The sequence below is a fragment of the Gallinula chloropus genome, assembly GCF_964237585.1.
Source record: "Gallinula chloropus genome assembly, chromosome: 2".
Taxonomy (NCBI): domain Eukaryota; kingdom Metazoa; phylum Chordata; class Aves; order Gruiformes; family Rallidae; genus Gallinula; species Gallinula chloropus.
Window position 1 is genome coordinate 153,146,923 of NC_140086.1, and position 20,335 is coordinate 153,167,257.

General features: G+C 36.8%; 1 protein-coding gene across 1 annotated transcript in view; it reads left to right on the top strand.

Moving 5' to 3' along the window:
• Positions 1-903: 903 nt before the first annotated feature.
• The window catches only part of NCAPG2 (non-SMC condensin II complex subunit G2), a gene marked incomplete at its 5' end in the record, with an annotated part of 44,355 nt that continues 24,923 nt past the window's right edge, over positions 904-20,335 (top strand). The window contains 10 exons of the mRNA XM_084279968.1: positions 904-978; positions 4,715-4,906; positions 5,880-5,994; positions 6,522-6,679; positions 7,520-7,654; positions 11,197-11,291; positions 12,135-12,204; positions 12,839-12,925; positions 15,189-15,284; positions 19,854-19,979. Of these exons, the coding sequence (XP_084136094.1) occupies positions 904-978; positions 4,715-4,906; positions 5,880-5,994; positions 6,522-6,679; positions 7,520-7,654; positions 11,197-11,291; positions 12,135-12,204; positions 12,839-12,925; positions 15,189-15,284; positions 19,854-19,979 (1,149 nt within the window). The remainder of the gene's footprint in view (positions 979-4,714; positions 4,907-5,879; positions 5,995-6,521; positions 6,680-7,519; positions 7,655-11,196; positions 11,292-12,134; positions 12,205-12,838; positions 12,926-15,188; positions 15,285-19,853; positions 19,980-20,335) is intronic.

Consider the following 20,335-nt stretch of genomic DNA (forward strand, 5'->3'; position numbering starts at 1 on the left):
CTGCCCCTCTTCCGGCGGCAGGCGGGCGTATGGACGGGATTTTCTGTGGGCAGCGCTACCGAGAGCCACGGGTCCTTCTCCTGGGTGTCCGTTCGGGCGATCGCCGGATTTGCTCCCCTCCGGCGCCAGCAGCTCCGCGTCGCTGGGAACGTGACCTGTCGGCCTATGAGGATTTCTTTCTGAGGAAGCTCTAGGTAAGCGGCCCGTCAGGCTCCCCGCTTCCTCCTTTACCGGCGGCGTACGGCGGCCTGTGGGGCCGTGCCGCGGAGCGGGCGGTGGCGCGGCGAGCATCTCGCCCCTGGCACCGCCGCGTGCTGAGGTGGGGCTCCGCGTACCGCGGGGTGAGGTGAGGAGAGGCGGGCTGGGCTCCCAGCTGGGACGGGTGGGAGAAGCGCGTCGGAGATCTCCTGGGATGGCCGGAGTGGTTGGGGTGTGTGTGTGTGTGTCTGTGTGTGTAATTTAAGCTGTTGGTGTCAGAAGGTGGCCTCGCCCTTTTCCCGCGGTTGCGATGACAGGACGTTCCGCTGCCTGTCAGTGCTCTTAACACCGGTAAATGCTGTCGTTGGGCATAGTGACGGCTGACTAGACAGTGGGTACGTGCAGGACGCGCTGTTCTTACAAATAAAAGTATCCATTACAAAGTTCTTACGTTTTAAGACCCGTTTAATAAAACAAAACAAAACAAGAAGGCATGCAAACACTGCAGCATCACGCCGTTGTGGATCTAAATACTGATTGAAAAAACTGAAGTGTTTTGGAGGGGGAAACGTCTTTTATTTATAACTATGGGGATGACCAATGTAAGTTCATACATTCTTCACTGAGGCTGAAAATGATCTTATTTTAAGATGTGGTACTTTTATGTTTTGTTTTGTTTATAAAGCAAGGAAAAAAAAGACCACAATGAAACGTGAAGCATTTCTACAAGTTGTGTCTAAAGAGTCGATTGAAGACTTCTTGCATTATACTCAGAATCCTGTAAGTAAGCCACAATACAAGTGCATGGCTAACAATATCTGGTCTCTTATTATTGTAGAAATTTTCTGACTTGGGGACAGAAACTCTGTCTGGTACCTGCAGATGTACTAGGGTAATTGCTGTAGAAAATACATTCAAATGATGCGTAGTGGAACATAGCTGGATAAGTTGTAGAAGGTGAAACTTTCCTATTTGTAAACCAAATAATTTGTTAACATGTTCTTGCATTTACAGTTTACATTTTTAATGAATTAGTACCATGATAATACTATAGAAAAGGTACACATTTGATGTAGCATTGTTTTTGAAATTTCAACTTCTGAGTTTATTGCTGTGCAATCAGTATGAGCTAATGTACAAACACAGAGGCATATTTAATTACTACTTGTGCATTTGATAGTTTAGGCCTTTTGCTTATTCTTCAGTCTGTACGTAATTAGAATCAGAATTGTTTAGGTGGGAAAAGACCTTTAAGATTATCAAGTCAAATTGCTACTCCAGCACTGCCAAATCTACCACCAAACCATGTCCCCAAGTGCCACATCCACTTATCTTTTAAGTGGCATCTTAACCACTTCCCTGGGCATCCTGATCCAGTGATTGATAACCCTTTCAGTAAATAAGTTTTTCCCAGTAGCCAATCCAAAGCTCCCCTGGCACAACTCAGGCCATTTCCTGTCATCCTATCGCTGGTTACTTGGGAGAAGAGACCAACCCCCACCTGGCTGCAACCTCCTTTTAGGTAGAGAGTGATCAGGTCTCCCCTCAGCCTCCTTCTCTCTAAGCTAAACAACACCAGTTCCCTCAGCCACTCCCTGTCAGACTTGTGTCCCAGCTTCCTTCCCCTTCTCTGGACATGCACCAGCAGTGAGGGGCCCAAAACTGGACACAGGACTCAAGGTGCGGCCTCATCAGTACGGGGTAATGATCACTTCCCTAAAAGTGGGAGCAGGAACAAAAGCAGGAGGAAGAGCAAAACAAATCCACTGAAATCTGCTAATTAAAAGTTCATTTTCATAATTTGCACTGTGGTATTTTCCACTAAGCTTCAATTTGTCTAGTATTAAGATACACATCATTTATTCTAAAAACATCTTTGCTAGCCTTAGTAAATGGTGTTGTCAGATAAGTTTAAGCTTTCTAATCAGTATTTTCCCAATATTACCTGCATCAGGATAAAATAAGTGTATTGGTTGACCTTTGTGTCCACAGAGGGATGAACTAATTTGCTGATGTAGCAGATGTATTAAACCTATGATTTCTATCCTAGGGGTTATTTTCTATATAATAAGCTTAGGGATGTTTGTCTCCCAAACATCATTGAATCTCTTTTTTGAAGAAGTTTACGAGCTTTTTTATTTGTGCTCCTGTATGTAATTACAGATGATGGCCTCATTAATGGATTGCCTTTGCTTGAAGTCCCCTTCCCATTTTTCCCCAAATCTAAACACTTTAACAAGAAACTATTCTTGAAGATTACATGGCACTTGCAGGGTTTCCCTTTTGATTAATTTGGCCATGTATCTGCCATCTTCGTGCCATGATCTATTGTAACATATTTTGGTCTGTTTGGATTAATTTTTTTTTTCATCCTTTTATTTTGTTTCATCACCACTACACAAGAGTTGAGTTGCAACAGTTTTCAGCTGTTGCCAGTGCCTCTGGAAACTATATCACTGGCTACAATGAGTATAGAGATTAAAACTGGTTTTATGGCACATTAATATCCTGAGTACTTTGTGATTGTCTAAGAGACTTTTTAATTTCCTTTTCAAACCTTCAGTGATGGAGGGTGTTTGACCGTGGCTTATTTTAAGATGAGGATTCTCATGTTAGAATCTCCCTTGAATAATTCTTGACAGTTTTTCTGGCGGAGGCCGTGGTGGTATACTCTACCCTTTAGCACTGAATGTATAAAGGTAGAAAGGAGAGGAAAGCATGGTTAGAACATCACTGCTTTTCTTAGTTTTCATATTATAATTATGCCCTGCTATATTTCTACCTATTTTGTGCTCTAGCCTCAAGATTTGCCATTTTAACTTTTTTTTTTAAAAATCTGTTTTTATCATCACTACTTCTTTCAATGTATCTCATTTCTACACCTCCTTTAAGTTTCCTTTTCTCTCAGTGTTTTGTTTCATTCACATCTTCTAAAATTACAGGGGTTTGCTAATTTACCTCCAAAGTTTGCCTGCAGTTTTTCACTTTTCTTTCTTTGTAGTCTTTTTCGAAATACTACCATGTTGTGGTGCTGTTCACTGAAGTCTTTGTCAGGGGCTGGTAAATTTTTCCACTAAATCCTGTTCCAATTCAAGGAAATATATTATTACTTTAACAGAAAAATAGGAATCATGGATTCAAGGTCAGGCTTGATGAAGCTCTGAGCAACCTCCTCTAGTTAATGGTTTTGCTGCTTTCTGCAGGGCGTTTGGACTAGATGACCTTAAAATGTCCTTTCCAACCTAATGTGTTCTATGACATGACAACCATTCAGTGACATCCTTTTCTTTCATAAGTTTTGAAGTAATTCTATCTCGTATCACCCCAAAGAAAGATCAGAAATCTGTGGTCTAATTATGTTTTTGTTCAAAACAGTATGATCTTAATATCCTGGTTTTTGGATTTGAAGTAGAGGGCTGCAGAGCTCCCTGTGTGGCCTTTGGTTTATGGTATTTGTTTTCAGCTGCAGAACAGGGGAGAAATTCTTCTATAAATATGTAACAAGATCTATCTTCTCATACCCTCTGGGAACCTTCTAATACTTCTGTGCTTTTGTTATTTTCTAATTTACTTTTTCCCTTCAGCTTTTTTTTCCTTTTTGATTCCCCTTTTATAGTGTCTCTGCAAACTAAAAATATATTTATGTAAAGATCATGGACATTCTCCCTCTTTCCTTCAAAGTTTTGATTTGGTAAACCTTCACTGCAGTATTGCAAATTACATCTCAGAAATGATAGGTACTATTTCTCTGTTCTTTTCTTCTCATTTTTTCTTGGTCTATTGCCTTTCCTGGCAGGTTGTAGACCCTTTTTTGATGCTAACAGGGCCTTTAAAGTCTTCTAGCAAGGTTCTTCTGAGGATCTAGTTCAAATCAGTCCCTTAGTGAAGGACTAGTAGGGGCTTCTCATTCAGCAGAACTAAAGAAGGAAGCGTGGGATTGATGTGCTCAGGAGTTAGGTTAGATGAGAGGATGTGGAGTGTAAAATAGTGTGGTGTACAGGGCCGTGTTCTATGCAGATAGAACTCCAAAATCTGTAGTGCTGTCCTTATGGCTATACTGACTTGTGTTTCTAGTCCTTACATAAGGATTTTCTTCCAAAGCCGTCATCAGCCTATATTTAAGGTAGCAAAGATATGATCAGGGCCTTCAATTCTGTGCAATTCTGAGCTACGGGTGTGGGATTGTCTCCATTGGGAACAAAACATTTGGAAAACATGAGGGATAGAAGTTGATGTTACGGGGACATAATTTAACATTCAGTAGAGTTGCTATCAAGGGCTAAAGTCTTAAAAAAGCACTCTTGTTTCATGATAAAGAGTTAAGCTGCAAGAATTTCTTGTGCTTCCCCCCCCCCCCCCCCCCCCCCCAAGAAATAGAACTTCTAGAAAGATCTATAACTGCAGAGGAATAGAAATTAATTTTTAATGTAAAACAAGTGTTAATTTTAGGTAATATGATTAAATATAAGCCACTTCCCTCATGTGGACTTATGTGTTATCTTTTGACCATTCACAGAAAAATACAGTTAATTATTTTGACTTGAACGAACTGCTTCAAGAATTGCCAAGAAAGCAAAAAGAAATACTATGGCAGAGGCTGACACAGCTACTGACAGAGACTTTGATGGAGAGCCCTGTGGAAACGTGGCAGAGGATGAAAGATGCTGAAAGTAACGATGACATGGAAGTTGACAGAGTTCCAGAAATGGTAAAAATCTTGTTAAATAAAAATATGATACATCTTATTTTCTGAGAAAGAAAATATTTTCATAGCATCTGAGAGCACGCTGAGGTTATCAAAGGAGATCAGTTCCAAATGTTATCTACCTGCCCCATTCTTACTGACCTCTTAACTATCGTGCTTGGGCTGAGCTGAACCTAGGTTTGGTCTACACTATAAAAGATTAGATCTGCTGATAATTTTAATAATGAGAGATAGGACTTTTCACTAGCATTGAGTAGACCTTTTCTGTCTTATTTTAGTAAACAAATGTCGATCTCTCATGTTCTGTAAGTGTCTGGCATATACTATAAGAAAATCACTACCTGGTTTATTATGTCATTTTATTGAATGAAAATCATGGAATCTAGATTTGAATGCCCCTCCTACAAATTTAGCTTATAAAATTTTTTTCTGACTCAGATTCTTGTATACTGCCTTCTGTACTGTAGCTCACATAGTCTTGAGGGTATTAGGGGAAAAGCTTATTTAATTTTGGAAGAAAGAGAAGTGCAGTGGGAAAATCATTAGGGAGACCTAGAGGGTTGTGGAAAATCTGTTATAGCCTATGTAATCATGTACCTGGATCTAAAGTCACCAGATCTACACGTTTTTGAGTTGCATAGGACCCTGCCAGTTGAAGTCTTCTTTGTTCTGATATATGCCTGAGTGGTTTTGTTGCAGATGAAGTTTTTGGTGGAGGAACAGAAATGTATGTACAGTTACGAGTTATATACTAACTGGGGCTGAAAGGCAATTTCCAACTTTGGAAACAGATGGACTTTAGAATCTAGGCTTTTGCCTCTTCTTATGTGATAGGTTTTGGATGCCAGTATACTCCTCATTGAAGCAAAATAACTACTCAGCTTAATTCTCTTGCTAAGGGTCATTTCTTGTCATAATTTTCTTCTGAGTATAAACTAAACTGCAGAACTCTTTCCTCAACATTGTTTTCTTTCAGAAGCAAGCTGTAGCTGTGATCCAAGGAGTGACAGCTGTAGTTACTGCTTCCATACCTGTGGTGGAAGAAACTGAGAACTACAAAGCTCTTCTGGAATGTGCTTTTGTATTAAATGGTATGTACTTATCTTTTACAGAATACAGCATTATACTGCTCTTTTTTTTAGTGGATGAGTATATGAGACTTTTCCTTTGACTGGACTAGTCTATGGAACAGAATCTGTAGGAACAGAGATGGTACTGATACAAGTTCTTATTAATAAGACAAAATTACAGGAGCATTTACTTCAAAATAAGTTAGAGTCTAAAATTTGGAACTTAAATAGTTTTCTTTCTTCAAATGTTCACCCAAAGATATACAACATTCTGTATTCTGTGGCTTATAGTATTTTTAAGGCGAAACTTAAGATCATTGTTACTGATCCAAAAACTTGGCCAGAAACTTAGGTTTAACAAAGCTGCCTAAACACTCACAGTGAGGTTAAGGCATTAGGGTCTGTAAACATGGCAAGAGCTGGTTGATGTTGTGTGAGATATACTGTGTGTGTATATAAATGTATATACACGCACACATTAACAAACTATTCTTTTACAGGAATAACATGGTTTGTTGCAGGAAATAATTACTTTATTACTGTTGTAGGTATTTTTCCTGCAATACCTGAATCTGAAAAAAATCTACAAGGTGCTATCCAGCGCGTTTGTGAAATGTGGTGGGAGAAAGGACTCAAAGGGAAAGACCAGCTAGGGAGGACTCTCTTTGTTATTCTCCTAAGAAAAAGCCTGAATAAAGCTGCTGTGGTATGTTGAAGTTACATTGCCCTTTTAAGTTAATACTGAATATTCAAAAAAAAAAGATTATCCCTCCAAAATACCTTTTATTTGAAGTTAACTTGTTTTTCATGTCCTAATGCTTCTCAGTTTATGAAAGTTAGGATACGTGTTGGTTGCAAAGAAGTTTTGGTGTCGCTGCATATACAACATATTAAAATGTTGCCTTCTCTAGAGCAAACTTTAAAGATTTTTGGCATCAATTTCAAAGAGAACTGCCTTCTTTTAGAATTTTTTTAACTCTTTACTCATTTAAAAAGTACAATAACTAAGATTTAAATAGCAATTAACTCTTAGTTCAGATTTTAAGTACTATGTCCTGCTACTTGTAAAGGCTTCTTTTTTGGTTACTCTGTATCTCTCTCTACAAATACTTTTTCTCATTCCTCTATTAATCAACTGAAATTCTTTTTTTTTAAAAGTGTAAGTTATGTAAGAGTCATGTGGCATCCATCTTTTCCACTAAACTAATAAATATCTTCTTATTTCTATCTTTCCCTGTTAACTGCTTTCATTTTATAAAATTCAGAAGTGGAATAATAGAGTTTTCATCTGTTTGCATGTATTACCAGCTTGCTTACTGTACTTCAGCATGTATTCAGTTGTTGCAAGTCAGTATTTCTGCAGTTTCACATCTTTTTGTAAATATTCTCAATGATGTGGTGAAAGTAAATTTACATAACTTTATAATCTGAAAATCTTCTACCTGTAAAAAAGGCATTTCAAATTCATTAGTTTAGTTAGTTAATGCTTCTTTACCATAAAGTTTTACCTACTTCATTAAAATGCAGGGTTGCTTTTTCCTGTCAGAGTGCAGATATAATTCGCCTATGGAATCTACACCAGGCGTTGCTCTGTTTTGATTATGATTCAGAGACAAGTAATGAAGTCAAGGACTTGTTGCTTCAGTGTTTTATGAGTGTAAAACACATTAAAAAAGAAGAGGTAAGTAAATTTTTATCTTACTGTGATTTTATATGAGTGGTCTTAGGTTACTTTTAATGGCTTGGCATTAAGTCTTTTTTTACAGTACACTAGGCAGCAATATAAGACAAATCAGCTCTGACTCCAGGCTATAAATGGTTGATATTTCCGTTTCATTTGAAAACCTTTATTCTCATTTCTGACTTAAATTTAGAAGTCCATGTCTAAATCATCACTGAAGTTCTTGTATTCTGAGATAATAAGAACCAAGTGTTTTGCTTCCAATACGTGTCCTTCAATACTTAAAACCATCCTCTGGTATAATTCTTTTCTTTTAAAGTACTTTTTCTTTTATTTGAGACAGTTAACTGTAGCAAAATAATTTCCCTTCTAAATGATTCAATTTAGAAGATTGCATTGCCATAGTCTGTTTTAAAAGTAGCATAAGAAGAACCCAACCTTACAGCAAAGTGAGAATTGTTATTTGACTACCTATAATTCTCTCAGTGAAGAATTGCTGTATTGTGGTTTATAATATTCACCAAGACTGTAGTATCCAAGCTTTTTTTTTTTTTCCAGGTTAGGTGACAAGACAACCTGACATTAGCTTTACATTCTAACTGCTCCTTGCCTGTTTAAAATACATACATATATATATTCATGGACTATATGAACTTCTGTCATAAAATGAGCGCTGAGCTTGCTGTATGATTGTGCCACTATGGGCATATGGGGTTTAAAAAGTGATGTAGGGAGTGGATTAGGTGAAACTTTTGACAAATAAGGTTTTGGGTACCTGATGCTAAGATTTATTTTTTTTATTGTTACTTACACATTGTATTTTAAGATGTTTTAGTTTTGACTGAAATTGTGGTGCACTAAGGCAATGTGAGAGGTGGGAAGGGGAGGAGAACAATTCAGCTTCATAAAGCAGTTAATAAGCAGCTAATTACCTGAGTCACTCTCCAGGTGATTAACATCTTAGGGACATAAATATCTGAATTTAGATGTCTTGGTTTGTGAGCTAAAATCCAAATTCAGTGTGTGAACTGCCAGGATAGATCCATAACAGTAATCGCTCTGCAGACAGGAGATGAAGTGTCTGGAAATTCAAAGTATTCAAACCATTTTCTTGTTGCTATAAAAGTATTGTACTGTTGTTGCAAGCCCTTCTGGTTGGGATGTTGCATCCTGAGCAAGTATAGGTCTAGGGAGTGACAGCCCACCTCATTTGTTCTCTCATTTCCTTGCCTGGCTCATTTCCTAATGGTGTAGATTTCTAGTAGCAACAAGTCTAACATGCCCCCAGTATCTCTCCTGGCTCTTTTTCTTACATTCTGTGTCTGTTTCTAAAATACTCAGTCATACCAAATATCAACATGTGCATTAATTGTCCTGAGACAAAACTGAACTCCTGTGTATTTGGGATAACACTCCCTTTAGGGTCTGCAGGCTTGTTCCATGGTTCCTGAGAAAGGTATACCTGACTGTGTTTAGAGTGCACATCCCAGAATGTAGCTTTATAGCAGCTTAAGCTGATGGAACTCAAGATGCAATGATCCTGTATTGCCACGGGTTAGCATTCCTGTTTCCTCTCCACAGTATGAATGCACAAGTGGCTGTGTCATGGGCTGATTTAAGGAGATAAATGATATTTTTGTTTTTTCCTGGTAAGGTTATTTTTCTGTGAGGTTAACTGCCTGGATATGAAAGGATGAAAGAAAGGGTCAGGAATGGGCATGTGCAATTACAAGGGTGTGTAGTGATAGGATAAGGGGTAATGGCCTTAACCTGAAGGACAGTAGATTTAGATTAGGAAAAACTTCTTCCCTGTGAGGCTGGTGAGGCCCTGGCACAGGCTGCCCAGAGAAGCTGTGGCTGCCCCCTCCCTGGCAGTGTTTAAGGCCAGGCTGGATGGGCCTTGGGCACCCTGGGCTAGTGGAGTGTGTCCCTGCCTATGGCAGGGGTTGGGACTAGTTGGGCTTTCAGGTTCCTTCTAGCCCAAACTCTTCTGTGATTCTGTGAATACAGTATCCTGGTTCTAGGTCAGACTGAGCTGATACAGAATTGCACATTTATACTTCATTGCAAGATCAGGGAGTTCCGTTTTTCTGCCTTCCCTGACTCTGCTATTCAGTACAGGGTAATAATTCTCAGAGGCTCATTTTCCAGCTGGGTTAGTGGAGTGATCCTCTGAATTTATATCTCTGGGTGATTTATAAGAACATTCTTGTTCAGGTGGGGTTTTCAATCAAACAGCTGGAGAGCTCTGCAGAGCAGGTATTACTGTGTTTTAGAAGTAGGCCTGTTCTGCCCTCTTCTTCCTTGCTGATCTTCTGTATGTGTACCCAAATATCAAAGTTGTGCTCAACACTCAATACATTAACCCCAAGATGACAAGTTTGCAATCTTATTCACCTATCATCACTTTACCTTTCATGCTGCCGAGAATGTTGATAAACAGTAATTGTTTCAGATCCATTGATCACAAAGAGCAGATTAAATTAGAGGCACATACTATCATTTTCAGGATCAGGGTCAATCTGTTGAAATTTAAGTCAAAAAAGAATTGGTTTATCTGCAGAAATCTGCTTTATGACTTCATCTGTCTTGCTGCTGGGGTTGTAGAAGATGAGATGAGCTCTTGATGGAAGTGGCTTTGAACCTCTGCTAATTGTTCAGTGTACCTTTTCAACTTCTGCCATTGTGCATATTGCATCTCCTTATTAATTTTCCTGATTTATTTTTGGCTAAAAAGTTGACAGGTACAATGGATTCTCATAACTGTCTGACTCACCCTTATGTATGATCAAACTTTTCAAAGTCTCAGAAGCTGAATGCCTTTACTTCATCTGCAAGCTGAGCCAGAATGAGACTGTCTCTACAGATACTATGCAAGGCTTGAATTCCTGGTGATTCCAGAAAAACAAGGCCTTATTTCATCCATCCATGGCCCTCCACTGCCTTTTCTTGCAAAAATTCATCAGATTTCGTCATCACCATTTCTAACTTGCTAAAAAACTAATTTAGGGAAAAACCTGAATAGTTTTTGTTGGTTTTTTTTCTATTTGTGATTTAAAGCAGCCCCAGGAGGTTTGCAATTTTACCTTTCATGAGGCAATAGGAAACGAGTTGTCCTTGCTAATCAGAACACTTATTGTCCTCAGTGGCCTAACTGTACTCTGTTCAAAAAAGTTTCCATATGCAATGCTGACAGAGTTGTGATGCTATTTTATTTGTACCTGCACTGTCACCCTGGTATGACGTTACAACTTGACAGAGCTCTGATGGCCTTGATGAAGGTCCTGAGTTGCACATTCCTTTCTTATGGAATGTTATTTGAGGTCACACCAAAACAGAATGGACATTGAAAAACATTGCAAGCAGATATGTAATCCACATGTTTATTTGTTTTGTTTTCAGTATAAATAACATTATTGTTTGAATTATGTTTTAAAGTTAAGATATTTTTTCTTGCAACAATCTTATTTATGCTTTTTAAAGTTAAGGATGTAATTTCTTTTGAACTTCCCTTTTTTCGTTCTCTTTTCCCGTCCTAACAGGGAAGAAGATTCTTGAGTTTTTTGTTCAGCTGGAATGTAAACTTCATTAAAATGATACATGGAACTGTTAAAAATCAATTACAGTATTTTCCAAGGTATGCATCGCAGTTAGTTCTTAATGCTTGTTAAGATCTTGGTTAAAATCTTGTTTGTCTCACACCCTAAAACACCTAGTATATTGGTAAAATATACCAGAATCCAGAGATCTTCAAATATGCTGACTATAAATTCAGTATTGTTTCAACAACTTCATTTAATAATTCCTCTTCCCAAGCCTATGTGTACAATTCTAGGCATAGTAAAGTCCTTATTTAGCATTAGCTATAGCAAGTAACTAATATGTACTGTGTTGCATTACTTGCACTATTTGTGGGAGAATTGCAGAACCAGTTCGGCTTCTGTAAGATTTTGGTTTTTCCAATGAGCAACCTTTAATTTAAATTGGCAAGATTCTTAGTGGAATGTCTCTACATAGAACTGACATGCAGGATCATAGCCTGAGAACTTGACTGATAGATGAAAAATGTGGATTTGTTTTCCCTTTGATTATTCAGTGAAATATTACAGAAGTAGTTCCTCATATTAAAATAAGAGGTTTTCTAGTGCTTTCAGTTAGAATAATACATACCTGTACATCTTTAAAAAGAATGTAAGGTGTTCATTGTGAGATAAATGATGAAATATTTGTGCTAATGTTTTGACTTTTCAACCATAAGAGAGATTTCTTGTGGTTTTTAATAGTGCTTGGGTTCATTCATTAACAATAAACTTTGGTTTTCTGTAATTAAAAGTGTAGACTTGCAAGGTATTTGCTGCTTCTGTAAATAATGCAAGAATAATATTGGTACCTACAAAAACTTCATGTTATTACTTTTATGAATTGTACATAGATACGGTTAGGATACTTATTTGAAAGTGTTTCCCATGTGTTAATACAGATCCCTGATGGAACACATTTCAGAAGTTTACTTCAGGGCCTGGAAGAAGGTGTCAGGAGAATTTGTAGAGGTAATACAATGCTTGAAATTTCATTTGGATAGTTTGGAATATCGAGGTGGAGAAGATACATGACCTTTTACCCTTGGAAAGGTTCCTAGGCAAGCCTTAAGGATTTTTTTTGCAATGGAAATGGCCTCTTCATCGTTTTCAAGGAATAAGAGCATGTCATGTTTTGAGTGTTTGCCCGCTGACCAGTTTGGTTGCATTCGAACGTTTTTAATTCAGCTGCTGATATTATGGTTCACTCAACCATGCATATGTGCAATGTTTTTTTTGTAAATACAATAGTTATTTGAGTTACTGAAGCTTTTATTCGGTATGTGCAAATCTATATATTTCATAGCTTAGATATTCAATGCTACAGTCAGATTTCAAATACCAACTAATTCTTACTTACCATGTGGATATGCTGCTTTCTTATTTTTTTTTTTTAAATCCAAATTTGCTTCTGAGGATCTGATTAATTGTGTATTCTGAAATTTTGACAATGAATTTAAGCACACAGAAGCCAAGCAAAAAATAATATTAAAGACTATTTTCAATTGTTTGTTTCAGAGAAAAAAAATCAATTGCTGCACAGTCTACAGTAGCTTTTATTGTTTTACTGTGTGTTAACAGTTGTATGTCTGTGTTTTTACTATAGATTCTTGAACATAACTGCATCCAGGACTTCATGCATCATGGAATTCATCTTCCCAGAAGTTCTCCTGTTCGTTCTAAAGTTAGAGATGTAAGTTGCTGTAAAGTGTGACACTAGTGGCATCAAAACCAGATCAATTACTATTAAGTGGAAAAATTCCATTTATACTAAAATGTTATAATAGATCTGGTTGGAATGAAATTCCTTCTCTTCATAGCAGCCCATATGGTCCCATGTTTTGGATCTGTTGACTGAAACAGTGTTGATAAAACACCAGTGTTTTGGCTGTTGCTGAGCAGCACTTCCGTGGTGTCAAGGTTTTATCTTCCCTGTTCTATTTCCCTCGTGAGTAGGGGATGACCAAGAAGTTGGGAGGGTCACAGCCAAGACAGCCAACCCCAACTGACCAAAGGGATTTTATGTGCCATCCAACAGCATACTCGGCAATAAAAAATGAGAGAAAGTAGATTTGGGGGAGATGGCAAGTGCTTTCTCTTCCAGTTCTTTCCCCTGCATCACTGAGAAAGGACTGACTGGCTGTGTGTTGCTTCACTGATGACTGGAGATAACCCACCACAAATACTTGAAAAATAGCACATCCTGAGAAGTTATACAATTTTAGGAGAAAACAGCTTATAGTTTTGCACAAGATTTGTCTGGTTCACAAAAGCAGAATTATAAGGAGATTTTTCCAGAGTACCAGTAGTCTTTGCTGTAGTGTTGTCTACAGTGTTTCTTTACCTGGAGAACTGACCTTTCCATAGCAGATTACAGGGATGAAAAGTCACGAGTTCCTTGAGGCAAGTTTAGTAAATGGATCTGGAGCTAAACTTATCTTTTTCTGTTATATATGGGGGTTTTCTATGTATGTTTATAGGGGCAAGCCTTGATTCAGTTCAGATTCTAGTTGTCTATCTGTGGCTTTTGTTCATGAGCCAAAAAAAAGCAGTATTAGAAGTGCACGAAGATTTTTAAGGCAAAGCATTTGTATTTGATCTATGCCCCTTCACCTACCATGCTGTCCCCCAAATATGTAGAGATTGGAACATATAGTATGTGCAATATATAGATTGATATACCAGGTTTTGGGTTTTGTTTTTAATGAAAGGTAAATATATTCTCATATCTGTAGTGGTTTCCCTTGTCCTCTGATTCCTGATTGATAGAGTAGACTTTTGACAGGGCATTTCATATTTTTCAGCCTTGGAAACTTATGATCTTGAAAGAGGATAGTGGTGGAAATAAATCTGCTGGAGTCATGAAGGGATTGGGTATTGGAAGAAATTTGAGTGATGAGGTCTTTTTCAGTATGCAAGAATTTGATTTTAAATAGTTCTCTAGAATCCAGAAGTTCCTGCAGCATTTAGAAGAGTAACCAACCACAGTCATTCACTTGAGCAAAGTTTGGGTTGTTTTATTGAAAGAGTAGAGGGGAAGGAGAATTTATTATTTATTATGAATTTATTCTGAAGTTCTGATTATAAAACCTATGTCCATTTTGCAAATATGCAAAATGTCCCTGTTTGCCCCAAGTCCTGGGTTAGATCCATCATTCCCATCTAGAATTAAGATCTATGTAGCCTCTTATAAATTCTAGCATGTCTTCAGTATGTTTCAAAACCAGAGAAGAGGAATTCGATGCTATTCACAGTCTTCCCTGTCCAGCTGTAGCTGTGAATACCTGAAATATTCTAAGTTGCCACTAGAGGGGTCAACTTCTTTTCAACTGTGTGGTGTCTTGCGTGGAGGAATTACTTCCTATCGAGTTACATGATGACCTTTCTCCTCTTCTGCACTGGTCTACTTTCCTTTTTTGACTGCATAATTCAGATGCAAAAGTAAAAGGGGGTTTAGCTAACAAAGCACAGTTCAGAGCCAAAAGGAGTGCTGATACAAATCTACAAATGTAATTTTTGCTTTTGCATACAAAATGTATTTGGATAACTCCAGTTACCAAATTCTATTTTGACCTTATGAGAGAAGTGGTTTATTTATCTTTAGTTGATAATTACTTGTTTTCAAAGTATTTCTACTAGTTACTTTAACGATAGTTTTTTATTCTTAACAGAAACTATGTGGTTGCTGTGAAACTGACTGTAGCCACGATTTTATTTCTCAGTTGTAGATATCCGTATGTATTTATTGACCTATAAAGTTACAAAATGTGTTATTTATTAGATCAAAACTTTTTAATTATTTTTATGACTTTTTAATAAAGTGTAGGGTCAATTAATCTTTCTCATTTTATAATTTTCCATAGTATGGAATACTCTTTGGTCTTATATAAATGATGAGACAACTTCTGCACACTTTGTGAATGTAGAAAGTATTGGGTTTGTTTTGTTTTTCTCAGATGCTGAGTTACTTTCATCAACAGAGTAAAGTTCGTCAAGGAGTTGAAGAAATGCTTCATAGATTGTATCGACCTATCCTTTGGAGAGCACTGAAGGTAATTATCCTTTTCAGACTATAGAACTATCATTATCCAGCTACTAAATCTTGGGTCTGTTTTTAATAATTGCCTTTAAAATAAATGGCTATGGAAACAAAAAAATCAGTGTGTTTTAGCATCTCAGCTGCAGCAGAATAACATTGCAAGTTGTAGTTAGGCATAGTTTTCACAGCAATATTCTAATTTGTTAATATAACTTACTTCTGTAATCCAGTTTTGTTTACAGGTACAAAGAGTGCTTTCCAGTTTTAGAATACAGCTCAATTAATTTCTTAGAGTATTACTTTAGGAACCCTTTTATTCTAGTTTGATTATATGCACAGACATTCCTGTCATGCTATGGATGTGCTTTTAATCAAGGGTTCAGAATGACATCTCTGTGTGTCCTCCTGTGGACTGTGTACACAGACTAAAGGGCAGCTACTCCAGTTTACCAATTCAGTTACAGTCTATGAGTAAGATGAGCCTCCTTCTTTGTGAACAGCTTTTATTTTGTCTGAGGTTATGAAGTTACTTTAGTGAGAGTGTACACTACCATTGTTACAACCAAATTAAATGTTGTTTAACACACTGAAGTTTCACTTACTGATTGGTCATATAGCATCTTCTCTAGCCACAGGAAAATGATTTAAAAACTCGTAAAGTTGAAGGTATTTAAAAACAACTTTAAAAATTGTTCAAAATGGTTTATATGAGTTACAGGAAGGAGTTGAGAGCTGTTTGGTTTCAGTAGAACCCTGTGGTAGAACCAGGAAGACAGACAGACACTTCAGTGGAACAGTATCGTTTTTGGTCCCATCACTTTAGAATTAATTTAAACAAGAATCCTTTTGGATGAAACATAAATGCTCTCAGTGCAAGAGAATAATAGTTACAAATCGTGGCTTTCTTTAATTTCTACGTTCCTGTCTCTAAAAGCAAAGGGGTTTTAATTGATTTTTTGGGGGTTTCTTTTGATAGTGTAGCAAAACTCCTGACTAGTGTCTCAGATACAATTTAGCAAAATGGTTTGCAAGCCATGGTATTCCATCCTTAAGGGAGTTTCTATCTGTAAATGGAGGCTAGAAGTTCACTTTCCAAAGCCCAAGACTTAAATATAAGATTAGAGTGCTTTGGAAGAACTTTCTGTCAAACCTTGTTAAAACTCTATAGTTCCATTTTGAGAAATGTAACAGAAAGGTTTGTCCTGAGGATAAAAAGAATAGTTATTGATTTGCAGCAAGACAGTGGGAGCAATTCCCTGATTCCAGAAGTGGTTCAAATTTTTAAAAAGCTGTGATTCGTAATTTTCACATCACTAATGGTTCCAATTGCTAGAACAAACGTGAATTTTAGGAAGTTTTTGGGGGTGGGGTTTTTTTGTTAGTTGGGGGTTTTTTCCTTGGTTTTTGGGGCAGGTTTTTCTTTTTTTTTTTTTTTACCCTGGCAGCTTCTACCTATGCAGTGAAGCACGTTAGGCTTAGATGTTAAGAGGCAGATCAAATAGATCGTGGAGAATTTGTTGTAATGCAGCAAAATAGCCCATCTTTTGTGAACATAGATTTCAGAACGGTAAGGGAGGAAACTAAAACATCTATGTGGCAATTATATGAATCATTACATGATTCAGTGCATGGAAGGATTCTGAATTCCAAGTGATTCAGTAGCATATTTGTAATTGGTGGAAGGAAATACGTGACTGAACATCAAACTTTGGCAATTTATTTTTGATAGGCCACTGTCTTTCTGTGTAACTTTTGTAGAGTTGATTTTTCTTTTTCATATAGTTCTGCTGAACTATTTGGCATTTTTAAGATAACTGCTGCTGTGACTCACATTTACCAGTAGTTTGAGATACAAGACTAAGAAGGGAAGTGTGTAATGGTCCTACTGGTACGGACTCTGCTCCAAAGCTTGGCATTTAATTTTAGCTAACCAGTTTGTTGCTCCTATTTAAGCCAGTGTATAAATCCCTCATTTAATGTAGTGAAGAACAGGTCTTGTTCTAGAGCACTGCTACAAAGCAGAAAGGAAACTTGTAGAAAGACTTCTTTACCCCATTTTCTTGTAGAAAGAAAAAATGCTTCAGTTGTAAGAATACAAAGGATTCCAGGACTGCTCATGTTGGAACTACTTGGTTTTATCTCTGAAATCCTTAAACTAAGAATGCATATTTGTAATGTGTAGTTTCTCAGTTTCTTACTAAGGTGCTTGTTTTGAAAATGCTTAAATCACACAACCTCCCTTTATGGCTTTTACCTACACATATTTTGTAAGTCTTTGTGCACCTTTAAGTTTTTATACTGTAAGCCCTTATGAAACCTCTTGATCTTTTTTCATGTCTTTATTACAAAACCTAAGTCTCATGCAAACATAGCAGAGACAGCTGTGTAGTGGTTGGTTATTTGCATAAGAAGCTATATAAAAATATGAATATTTATACTTATTAAACTATTTCTTACCAAGCTCAAGAAGTCAAGAACCACTCCTCCAGGAATTCAAGCAATTGAAGGACTGATTCCTTTAAATCAGTTTCTTTGTTTGGGGTTTTTTATTGTCCCACACTTTTAAACTAACTTTTACTGGGGATAAACAGTGTTTTTAAATAATTGAAAATGTAATTTCAGGACCTGTAAAACCAGGTGAAACTTAAAAGAAAGCTCTGAAAATTAACTGAAGAAATAGTTAAACTATTGTTTAAGCAGGTTCTGTAAGTTCCTCAGAACAGTACAAGCATAAGGTAAAGAAACAATATTCATTTAATTACTGTAGGCTCCTCTTGCATGGAAAAGTCAGTTTGGAGTAAAATAGGATAGGAATTTTAAGTCCTAGGTTCTACCTCTGTGAAGATATTCACTCTATTATCAGCTTGAATATGCAAATACATTTGGGATAAATTCCAATTAATTAAAGGCAGGAATTTAAACTGTGGGTACTCAGTTCAGAATTAAAGTGAGCTTAATGGAATTCAGTGTAATGTATTTAGAAAGTTTATGAAAATTAACTTTCTGGAATAGCCCTGGTAAACAAGGTCTTAGGTTACTCCATAAAAGCATACTCAAATTAATTTTCACATGAAGTATTGGGGCAGAAGAGCTATTTCACCCTGACTTCACATATTAGCTTATTATGTATTAATTCGTCAATATAGACAAACTCAAAGTTAAAGGATTTTCTATGGCTTTATGAGATTGAATTAAGAATTATAATCTTTTCATTTTTAGACTGTATTAGCCTTGATAATTAAAGTAAAACAGAAGTCCCTAACTGAAGAATGTACATATGTGCTTTATTTGCCTTTGTAGAATTAATTTTAGAATTTTTATCAGTTTTGTTGGCTAAAAGAATTTAGAATTTTTTGGGTTTTACCCTGAGATGTAACCCACCATACAGAAGGGAAATACAAAATAAATTGTAATTGAAGTAATTGTTGTTCATTTCTTTTGTGTTTTTCTGTGGTTTATTTCATTCTAAATATCATGGTTAGCCTCACTTGGGTTTTTTTTACCCTGCTTTTGTTCTGAATGTTTCTTATGACAAGGGACAAAGAAATTGGATGATATAGGATGGTCAGGAAATTTCCAGAACTGTCTTTTATCTTGCTCTTAAAATTGCCTACTTTTATCATTAGACTGTATTTGTATAGTCTAATAGATACACACAAACACACATTTGTTTGTTTTAACTTGGACACAAAATCTGAACAAAATTCTTCCTTCCAAGAAAAGTGAGCAAAGCCTTTTATCATTGCACTGCTCTTTTAGATAAATAAAATATAGATGCCTAGACTTCAGGTTTCTCCCAGAGATACCTTGCTTCATTTAATTGCCTGCTCGCTTCTGTCCTTTAAGAATCCACAGGGCCAATAATTTTTCACCAACTAAGTGTCAACATACACTTCTTTCTTTTTTTCTTTACATTTGGGGCTCTACAATGAGTGAAATACATGGTGTAACACGCTGAAAACTATTACAAATGGTAAAATGTCTGAGGGTTATGAGGCTTGCCTTTAGATTTTTGATGAGCTGCCTGGAGCTCAGAACATGGTCCTGTTACTTATGTGCAGAGATGCAGAACTGAATATGTTTATGGTGGATAAGTTACTCTCCAGGCTTGCTAGTACTTAGATTTTAAATACTGTTCTCTTGAAGAAATAAGCTTGAGCTTTTCGATTAAACCACCTGTCTTTTGACTGAGAATTTAATTAATTCAGTCTGCTTGAATTGGAGATTGTTGTATTCTGAAGAGAAGCTTTAAAGGTGACTGAGAGAAATCCCAAATCCCAACAGTTTTTAATATATTCAGCATTACAGAGAATAGAAGGGCTCTGACTGTGACTGTTCAGGTTCATTGAAGTTGATATGCTTTGAAAGCTGATGGTACTGGTTAACTCAGGCTTCGCTGAGCGGGCAGAAACGTAAGGTGAAAAACAAATCATATATTCTTCCATAAAGAATGAATCTCTTCATCTACTATATTAAAAATACTATCTTGCTAAGTGTTTGGAGAGTTGTATTTGACAGCATGTGACTTTTGCTATTAGAAGTCTGCTCACCCAAAAAATACTGTTTTCCTTCACTGTAACAGGCCAGAAACTCAGAAGTTCGATCCAACGCAGCGGTTTTGTTTGTCGATGCTTTTCCTATTCGTGATCCCAGCTTCAGCACTGAAGAGATGGACAATGAAATTCAGAAACAGTTTGAAGAACTCTTCGTAAGTTACATTGAAACTAAAATGTTAAAAATGAAACTTTCATCAAAACTAACTCAAAAAATCCGCTGCTGATGCTATTAAAATTCATGGAGTGTCAGGATAGCATTCATAGGGAAATATGGGCCTGTGATGCAGGAAATACAAAGATAAAGTAGTCCTTTAAATTTCTGTTCTATGTTCACAGCAGATGACATGGACCATTTTCAACTCTGAAAAGGAAATATTTTGGATTGTTATTCCTTAATTTGTGAAAGATGCTTCTGAAAGGCTAGATGCATAAGCAGTGGATCTTGATCCTTACTTAGCCTAGGATTCGTTACATTTGATTTGTAAGCATTCAGTGGTTGTTTAGTATT